Consider the following 10,019-nt stretch of genomic DNA (forward strand, 5'->3'; position numbering starts at 1 on the left):
GTCCCTCTCCCAGTGGAATTGGTTTTCATTTTTAGTTATCTGCCTCCTACTTTGTCATATGAAAATGAATATAATCTCAGGTACTGCACAAGAGGCTATCAAGATGAGTGCCTTCCAAAGAAGATCTGCCAATTCACAACCATTACCAACACTGCATGAGTGTTTACTTCAACAAACTAATCTTTGCCAGTCTGATATGTGAAAATGTCTCATAGTTCAGTTGTGTGAATTCTCAGTACGCTGTCCATCTCTGCAAATGTGTAGTAAAATATTGTGTAAGGGAAGCAGCTGAGATTAGCACTAGCTTTTCCAAGGAACCTTTCTTGACTCTATTAAGCACCCGATTTTCTAAAATTAAACAGACATACCAGATACACTTAAATATTCTTAAGAGTTTATTATAAACTAGATTCACAGGCCACAAGGAAGTAAAAGGACTATGTACAGCCTTACGGGAAACAGGCAGGGATCTGAGGAGGGCCAAGATGAGTCTAGGGCCTTGGTGGGCGCATTCCCAGGGGAGGGGGCCCTGAAAGGGAAACCAGACAATCCCGTGAGACTCCGAGAACAACGGCATAACAAACAAACAGGTCTGTGGTAATCGGGCCCACGCCTCTGTGGAGCTACTTCCATAACTCTGTGGCCAAGGGTCAAAGAAGGCCTGAAGTAAGAGTAAGAAGTTTAGTCAGTGCCTGATAATGCAACTCAAATCCCCAGCCCCCGCCCCAGCCCCTGCCTCCCACACCCCCGCAGTCACCAAGTGATCAGAGGGACGTACTTAACATATATGCTAACTAAGGACTTCTCTGGTACACATGGGTTCCTATGCTTATAAAACCCATAAACAAAAAACCCGAACTAACTAGAGACGCAGGGGTCACCCACTATGGCTTGGTTCAAAAGAACACCAATCTGGGAGGCAAAACACTAAGCTCTCGGGGCCCGTTTCCTTATCTACAAATGAGGGCTGATCTACGTCAGCATTTCTCAAACTAGAGTTAAACAGATATATATAAATAAATAGTACAGCAAAGCCCAGAGCCCCCCCTTAATTACTAGACATTATCAAACCCTAGGGCATAAAACAATCATAGGACCTTTGCTAGGGACTCTCAGAATGTATTATTTCGCAGTGCCCTGAGAACACTGCCTTGGACACTGAGAAGTTCCCTGGGTATAGGACCACTCTAACTGCTCTAAGAGGGAGGAAAGGCTGATCTTAAGAAATGCTTTTTCCCTCTTTTCTTTGTGGACAAAGTTGCCTCTGAGTTCGCTTCCCTAGGCTTAAGGCCTAAAAGCTCAGAGGGTATGGTCAAAATCCAACCTTCCCTCCATTTACCATCCCAACATGCTCTAAGGAAGTCAAGTCACTGTTGTTGGCACTTACCTCGCATGCCCGGGGGAGGGGGCCGCATCCCCGGTGGGGGCATGCCCATCGGAGTTCCTCGTCCAGGGGGGATCCCCATCGGGGGACCCATGGGAGGCCTCATGCCAGGTGGCGGGCCCATCATGCCTACAAGAGAAAAGCCCCAAGAACACAGCTTAAGTGTCTGTCTTGAAAAGGTAGCAGAGGAAACATAACAAAGCTCTCCACCAAGTTCTGAGACAGATGGACCATTCCACCCTCCCAGTCTCTCCTAAGAAACTGGGCCTTGAGCCAAAGAGGTGGGGCTCCCTATGGCTCTTGTCCAGCTAGTTCCATGGTCAGTCAGCCAGGCTGGATCTCAGAGTAATCCTGCTTAATTACACAAACTCATCATCAGTTTCCGTCAACGTTATGTCTCATCATGAATCCAGCTCAGGCATCTCCCATCAGGCGGCCGTGGTCTCCTTACGGGCTCCTCACCTGGAGGTGGTGCCCCCCGGCCCATAGGTGGGGGAGGACCCCCACGGCCAGGCGGGTACTGGGTTGGGGCCCCCGCAATGCTGGCCGTGGCAGCAGCTGCAGCAGCGGCCACAGTCCCTCTTCCTTGCGGGGTCATCACCTACAAGGACACAGGAGCCAAGTCAGGCAGGACAGAGCAGGGAAACGCAGCATCCCACTCTCTCAACTCAGTTAAGACTGAGCAGACACCCCACCCCCTAAGCTACAACTCGCAGCATCAGGCTATCTGAAACCACCTGCCAGAGAAGACCAAGCCTGAATGCTCATCCCCATCTTCCAGGCCCGAGTTAGGGAGGCCCAAGTCCAAATGAGAGACAGCCCCTGCACTGTCAGTGTAACTGCCAACGGGCTCTAAGAGAGCAGAGCTCCCATGCTGTCACAGAAACAGTCTGCCCCAACATGGTCGGCTAAAACACCTCCTATGCATCTCTTTACTTCAACAGCGGCAAGATCATTTACAATGCTAAGTTTTCCTTCTCACTTGATTCTGGGACTACATACAGAGCACAATGAAATACTGACAGCCCGACAGTCAGAGGTCACTCCTTCTGGACTCTTCCCCAACTGTGGGCCCCCTCTCTATCCTTCATTTTAACCAGGAGAAGTTGGTGCCCTTCCCCAGCTCCTTACCTGTTGGGATGGCCCACCAACCCCTCGGACTGGCCCCGCCAGTCCTGCGGGAGCCTGGGGCATCGGAACACCAGCTGGGATTCCCCTGCCAGCAGCCCTGCCAATCCCTGGGCCCCCGGCAGCTCCAGCAAGTGGCACTCGGGCAATGCCAGTCTAAAAAATAAAGAAATACGCTAAAATGCTGGGGGCCTAGAGAGGCAGAAGTACCCTTTGGAAACCCTTGCCAAGAGAGCCCCTAAGGTTTATGGGGCATCAAAACAGCTTAAAAACACTATCCAGCCACCCATCTGTGTTAATACCATTCCTCTTCCACCCAAGATTATGCGTCTAGCTGTCACCCCTACAGCAGGCTAAGAGGAAGTCTAGAGATAACAAACCACAACTCAACCTATACGCATTCCTATGAAAATTAAACCAATGAAGGGCCAGGGCTCTGTTCAGAAGGGTGTAAAGGACAAGAGCACCGGACCTGGCATCAAAGAGAAATGAGGTCCAGTCCCAGCTCTGATTCTCACCTGGTAGGTGACAGTGGGCAACTAATCCCACAGTTCTGGGACTGCTTCCTCATCTGTAAATGATGGGGTTATGCCAAAACCAGTTGTGGCCATGAAGCCTTACGATGATCTATATAAGAGTAGCGACTTCTACTAGAAGTAGATCCAAGAGTTACGAATACAGACACACATATGCTTTAACCAAAAAATGTGGTAAACCCCTTGCAAACATTTTATCATTGGAAAGGCTTCAATGTACAAATCCAAAAAGAAGGAAATGACTAGGATAACTACTCCATCCTCACTTAATAACATGACTTTTAAAAAGTATACCAAAACGGGAAAAATGTTTACAATGTTAAGTGAAAAAGCCGAATAAAGCATTACATACGTATTATGCGTTAAACACCAAAAAACAGATATACATGTGAAAAAAAGCAAAAATAAGGAAGATTATCCCTTTGATGACAATGTCTTAAAATGAAAATGGGAAAACCTGCTTAGATGCTCTAAAGCCTGTTCTAAGTGTAGGCTGGTGTTTATAGAACCAAGACCACCCAGTCAAATGCCAGCCCCACCACGTAACAGCTGGACACTAAGGGATGTTACTAAACCGCAGTTTTTATCTGTTAAATGCGAATAATTTATCTCAAAAAACTGTTTATAAGGAGTAACTAAAAGATTAAAGTGCTTGGCACACAGCAGATGCTTAATAAATGTTAACTATTATTCTCTAACGGTGTAAAATATATACATTCTGTTGCTTGGATTTAGGACTTTTTTTTTCTTTTAATTTGGGAGACAGAGCGCTCATGAGTGAGAGGGGAAGAGAGAGAATCCTCAAGCAGATTCCCCAACAAGCGTGGAGCCCAACACAGGGTGGGATCCCAGGACCCAGAGATCATGACCTGAGCCAAAATCAAGAGTTGGCAGCTCAATCGACAGCCACCCAGGCACCGCCCTGCAGTCCAGCATTTTAAATTAATGTTCAGGAACCCTTTGGTTTCTTTATCCCCTCTTAACAGAGCTCCCCCACTCCTTTTATAAAGATTTATTTATTTTATTTGAGAGAGAGTGTGGAAATGAGCACAAGGAGGGGAGGGCGATGCAGGGGTGGGCACGCAGGGGTGGCAGGAATCTCAGACTCCCCACTGTACATGGAGCCTGATGCGGGGCTCAATCTAACAACCATGAGTTCATGACCTGAGCTGAAATCAAGAGTCGGACACTTGACCAACTGAGCTGCCCAGGCGCTCCTTGGACTTAAGACTTTTTAAAGTCCAGCTAGAATGCCATCACATTAAGTGACCAGATGGCCTTAAGTGCCTTTTCTCCTGACTCACTGTGTACATCAGCAGAGGAAGAAGGGAGGGCTTTAAAGTTGGAAACCCTCCCATCCTGGTTCCCCATCTCTACTTCCTACTTGTGGGGTAACCTCTTTGAGATTCTATTATCAGTAAAAGGGGGACAAAAATCAGAGGATGCCTGTTGAGTAATGCAGTGAAATGCAGAGAACCTAACACAGAGCCTGGCTCACAGTAGGGCTCCCCCGCCTTATACTGGCCCTCTGCACTGACTTACATCTTTGGGAGGAGGTCCCTCTACTGTCATTGAGACCAGGTTCTCCCCCCGAAGCAGCACCAGACCAAGGACTCGCTTCTCTTCTCTTTCTGCTTGTTTTGAGTTCTTTGGCCTGAGGACAGGTTTAGGAAAAGAAATAAAAAAGCAAGCATTAGAAAAAGGGTAAAGCTCCCATTCACCTGTCTAGGGGCCTCCGAGATTTGTTCTACACTGTATCTCCCAACAAATGGTACAAAAACTTTAAGACAACCCCTCTGGATAGTCTTCACAGGCTGAACTCCTCACCCCTTAGTGGTTGTCTCCCACACCAAGGGGATACACCGACCAAGATACAGGATGAGAATTAAGAAAGCCCAGTCCTGGCTCAAATGTAATTCCTTAACCATCGGGAAGGCCTTTCCTCAGTCCAGTCTTCTTTGACATTACCCTACTCACTCCCTTCAGCTTAAGGCCTTGTCGGTCTGAGGAGGCAGTCTGAACAACTCAAGTCCACCGAACCCCACTCAGCCCTCTTGCACGCAGCGTAGCACCCTTCCACTACCAACTCAGCCCTGTAGAATGATTCACCACAGCCCTCACCTCACCTCGGAAATAGAATAAAAGAAGAGAATTAACTACACAGAAATTACACCTCTGTCCTCAAAGCACAAAAACAGACATTCCCAATGCAACTACCAGAAAAGGAGGAACAAAATATGTAGTTGACCCCTTGAACAACATGGGTTTGAACCGTGCAGGGCCACTTGTGTGGGAATTTTTTGATACAGTACTGCAAATGTATTTTCTCTCCCTTGTGATTTTAGTAACTTTTCTCTACCTTACTTTATTGTAAGAATATGGTATATAATACATGTAACATACAAAATACATGTTCATCTGTTCAGGTCATCAGTAAGGCCTCCGGACAACAGTAGGCCATTAGTAATTCGGTCTGGGGGGAGTCGAAAGTTATACGTGGATTTTCGACTGCGTGGAGTCAGTGCCCCAACCCCTGGGTTGCTTGAGGGTCAACTGTAAATGTAAACTGGGAAATAAATAACTGCAGCCAGATAGGGGAAGGGAAGAAAAAGTCAAAACCAATATCCTAAGAGTAAAGGAAAGACAAAATGCTCTGATTTTTAAAAACTTAAAGGTTTCCTTTTAATGGTATTTTTTATAATAAATTAACAAGAAGTTTTCTATGGGTGGACATTTCTTCCTTTTTCCTTATCTATATTTAAATAAAAGCATGTATTGCTCTTTCATAAAAAACAAACAAAATAAAGCAAAAAAATACAAACCAAAAAAACCACACACACACACACACACACACTCAAAAATCCTTCCGGGTATTTAAATCTTTCTTCATATACTTTTATGTATTTTTAAAATATATTTCCCCCCCAAAATTTTTAGGTTATCAGAATAGTTTCATTTTAAAAAAACAACAGGGGAGAACCATTTGGAATAGTTCCTTGCTGATCTGCTGGCCCCTCTTCAATGTGTCCCTGGGACTCAGCCATCCCTACCACATTGTGTCCTATACTTCTTGACCTCTTGCCACAAAAACAAAACAACAGCCCTAAAGGGAATCAGAGGGAATTCACAGCTGCCAACAACACAACATGGACCACTGCATGTGGCAAAAGAGAGCTGAATGATCGTTGAAGTCACATAACCTCTTTGGGCCTCGGGATGCCTTGAATGTAATATGCACAAAAAGCTATAGCCCACATTTTTTAATAGGCCAGAAGCTTAAGATCTGTGAGTCTTAAGACAAGGGGGTGATCCAATTACATATGGAATTGTAGAAAAGTAGAAAATACCTCCAATTGTGTCTATAAATGCCAACAAAAATCACTGGCCCCAAACCCACACGGGAAGCTGAGCACTTACCCTGAAGAGGGTCAGAGGCTTCTTAAAGCAGTTTCAGACCAGGCTGCATTGGGAGAGCCCTTTAGGCTACAGCTTTACAAATAGGCAATGAGGCCAGAAAATCAAGCTCTCCCCCCTTACACACCTGTGGGGAGAACATGAGAGCCCTTTACCCCAGTACCCAGGGGCACACAAAAGTCAGAGAAACAAAAAGCCTAGCAGCCCTCCTTACAACTTGTACTCAGCTAGGACTAGAGAGCAAGGCTTGCCGGGCTAGTAAGGAAGGAGATTTCTTAAGAGGCCGGTGTCCCCCTTTAAATCTGCCCTCTAACACAGGAGAGCAAACCAAGGAACCAGCTAGCTACATCACCACCTGTTGCTGGGCCCACCCACCAATCCACTGCCCTCGAAACTCACATCCCACCCCCACGCAGCCCACTTCTCACTTGATCTTCCTGAACTCATCACAGTCACAGAGGATCAAATTCATATGCTTGTCAAAAGCCTTGAAGGTGCCAATGAAGATGCGGCCGTCTTGCAGGATGCACCTCATCCTGTAGTCGATGTGCTGCAGCATCTTGCTGCTCTTGCCCACAGTCTGCAAGGAGAAATCAGCAGGATGAGTGCAGCTCTTTCTGGACCTCTGTATCCCTGGTCCTTCCTAAAGACCAGCTGTGGCCTCCTTCTCCACATGGCTATCTATCTTTCTCAGTAGGGTCTCAGCTCTGTCTTCTGGCCACAGCCCTCCCCCAGGAAATCCCCCCCACTGCCCTGCGTTCAGCCCTGACCTCTGCGCACAACTGTTATTCCCCTTCCCTTAAAGTTGTCTTTTTCACATTACAACTGCCTGTGTCTGTGTTGTCAAGTTTCAGCGGTGAGGGTGTAGTGTCTCCAAACTAATCCAATCCCCCCCATACCAGATAAGCCACCTGCCACTGTGCAGATTATAGGTGACACCGACAGCCTATTTAAAAGACCAAGTGAAAGAGGAGCTGGAATGACTGGCACTAAGAGCCAGTCAACGAGAATTTGTCAACAGAAAGGAGGTGATCAGCTTGGAGCCAAGGAGAATAGAATCCCTACATCATAAATGTTAACGTGCCTCCAAGACTACCTTTGGGAAAGAAACTTTCTGGTGATCAGGGTGCTCATCAGTTTGAACACGAAATGGTCTTTAAGAACATACATAACTTGCTATACTTATTTATCAATCCAACAACCTTTTCTGCTTTGTAGCCTGGCTTCCAATGTAGCTTTGCTAAAAGGGAGACTAAATAGATCTCACAATGCAAATTGTCAGGTGCCTTTGGCAGTTATATCTCTCTAGAAATAAACAACCTGGCATTTGATTTGTCTATCAGCCTCCCGTCGGTGTGACTGGTGTGGGCCAAGCATAACTCATCCAAGCGCCTTCTCTGTGCCAGGCACTGTGCTTGCTGTTATCTCTGTGAGCTTGGACAAGAACGGGTTTTTGAACCTACCAATGTGTGGATCAGAACCTGACTGACACCCTGGAGACGCAGGTTATGTGGTCCACTCTCCCTCAAATGACCATGTTAACAGGCTTGTAATCACACAGCTTCTAGCCACACAGATGTGAACCGTTATGGCAACATTTACCGGTCCATCCGACTTGTAATAGCTAAGTCTTCCAGCGTGCTCCCTGTGTAACAGGCACCGTGACAAGCACTACAGAACGCATTTAATTCTAGAAATCAGGCTAATTATTATTCCTATTTTACCGATGTAGCCACTGAAGCCAGGAGAGGTTAATAGCTTGCCCTGTCTCACAGCCAGGAAGCTGGGCTGGAACCTGGACAGACTGAATCCAGTGCCTACTCTTCCAACCAATCCCACAAACAATTCCCTGCTTTCAGTTCACCCAACCCGTACCAACTACAGAACAGAGTGCTCTTTCTAAACACAACTAAGTTCAAGTCATTTTGCTGGCTAAATCCTTCAGTAGCATGCCTCATCACCAACAGGGCTAGGTATTATGTAAAGCCTTTAAAAACCAGGTTCCTGCCAATTCCTCCCCATGTCTCCTTTCCACCCCTTCCTCCCTTCCCCCTCCGGGAACTTTCAACAGTGCCACCCTTCAGGCTTTGCTCCTGCAGTCCTTCCCATCTATAATACTCCCTTCCATCTTCGCTGGGAAGACACCTCTAACAATCTTTTAGGACTCTGCTCAGGAATCATCTACTCCACAAAGCGTTCTCGCCCCGCCCCTCCCTCGCCGTTACTTTTACGTAATGCTTAATTACCACTCTGGATTATGGTATCTGTGTCCCCCAACCGAAAGCGAACTGGGTGAAGGAAGGAAGCATTTCATTACGTAGCCCCAGTGTCTGAAAAGTCAGACATACTCAAACACACAGCCATGCTCAACGGAGTTGAACACTTCCTCCAAACATTCTCCTTCACCCTCCCATTCCCTCCTCCCACCTACTGGACCCAAGCACGCTCCCTGGTTTCCACAAGTCCTCCAACCTCTTTCCGCCAACTCCTCCTCAGACCCTCACCCCGTTCCACAAGCACCCTAATGCCTGCTCCGAACCCCCAGGCACGCATTTATTCTGCAAAAGTTTACTTAACGCCTGTAGGATCCCCAAGCACTGTAGCGACGGCGGCGTGGAGAGCCGCGGTTCTAACCTCGCCACCACCGAGCGAGCCCTGCCCCCGTCCCCCGGTTCCAGACTTCCCCTCCCCCACCGAATGGCCAAGGTCCGGGTCTCCCCTGCCCAGACGGGGCGGCCGCGGCCCGGGCCTTCACCGCCATGAGCGGCCAACCCACGGCTTCCCCCCATTAGTCGCGGTCCGCACTCCACGACAGACTCGGAAGTTCCCGCGCCGCCAGCCTGTGCCTCCTCACCATGGTGGCGGTTCTGATGGCTCCGATTCCCGCCGGATTCCCTTCAGCAGAGGCCTAGACGCCCGCCAGTAGTCCGCTTCCCGCCGCTGCTACCGGAAGTGCGGCCGCGGATAAAATGGGGTCGGGTAAAAGGTACTTCCGGCCCGGCCGCAGCTCTTAAGTTCCGGCCAAAACGCGGAGCTGTGAGCGTAGAGACCACGGGGGCTTGGGGCGGGGCTAACATCAAACTGAACTTTCCGGAGATGTTTGGTCACCTTCCTAGTTTCAGCTCGTTCCCGAGCTGCTCCTCCACGCCTCCCTTCGCGCCCCGGCCATTACCTCTAGGTCATCACCTCCCACCACTCTCCGTCGGCTCTCTTGCAGCCACTGTCCTAGCTTTTCCGCGAACTAGCTTGCCGTGCTCCTGCCTTAGCACCTTTGCATTTGCTGTTGCCCCTCCTGGGATGCTAATCGTCCGGCTGTGTGCACGACTCATGCCCTCACTTCCTTCGAGACTTAAGCTCAAACATTTTCCCACCGAGGACTACGCTGGCCATCCCGATTAAAACTGCAACCTTCCCACCCATCCCTGCTTTAATCTTTCTCCTTAACATCGATCCCTAATATACTATATGTTTCTGTTATTTTATTATTCCTCCCCATTAGAATGGAAATTCTGAGGGTATAAATTTTCCTTTGTGTATTTTTCGTTACTGCAATGCCT

The 10,019-nt window shown here is 48.0% G+C and overlaps 1 protein-coding gene across 2 annotated transcripts; it reads right to left on the minus strand.

Annotated features, from left to right (window-relative positions):
* Window positions 1–377: 377 nt before the first annotated feature.
* SNRPB (small nuclear ribonucleoprotein polypeptides B and B1) lies at window positions 378–9,453 on the minus strand. Of its 2 annotated transcripts, none has more exons than XM_073878294.1 (7): window positions 9,317–9,453; window positions 6,891–7,042; window positions 4,591–4,702; window positions 2,516–2,668; window positions 1,847–1,985; window positions 1,388–1,513; window positions 378–529 (listed from the first exon to the last, which is right to left on the minus strand). In XM_073878294.1, the coding sequence occupies exons 1-7, from the start codon at window positions 9,317–9,319 to the stop codon at window positions 492–494; spliced, it is 723 nt and encodes a 240-aa protein (XP_073734395.1). In that variant the 5' UTR covers window positions 9,320–9,453; the 3' UTR covers window positions 378–491. The 2 variants fall into 2 exon arrangements, with proteins under 2 accessions (XP_073734395.1, XP_025732413.1); XM_025876628.2 differs by having other exon boundaries at window positions 378–661.
* Between the last annotated feature and the right edge of the window lie 566 nt (window positions 9,454–10,019).

The sequence above is a fragment of the Callorhinus ursinus genome, unplaced genomic scaffold (assembly GCF_003265705.2).
Source record: "Callorhinus ursinus isolate GAN/ISIS: 27379988/994484 unplaced genomic scaffold, GSC_fseal_2.0 scaffold29, whole genome shotgun sequence".
Taxonomy (NCBI): domain Eukaryota; kingdom Metazoa; phylum Chordata; class Mammalia; order Carnivora; family Otariidae; genus Callorhinus; species Callorhinus ursinus.

Bases quoted from the DNA above. Each gene is read 5' to 3' on its own strand.
- SNRPB (XM_073878294.1), bottom strand. The intron at 4,703-6,890 runs GTGAGAAGTGGG...ACCTGTCCTCAG, and splicing joins GATGAGTTCAGGAAGATCAA to GCCAAAGAACTCAAAACAAG. The intron at 2,669-4,590 runs GTAAGTCAGTGC...TTTATTTTTTAG, and splicing joins AGGGACCTCCTCCCAAAGAT to ACTGGCATTGCCCGAGTGCC.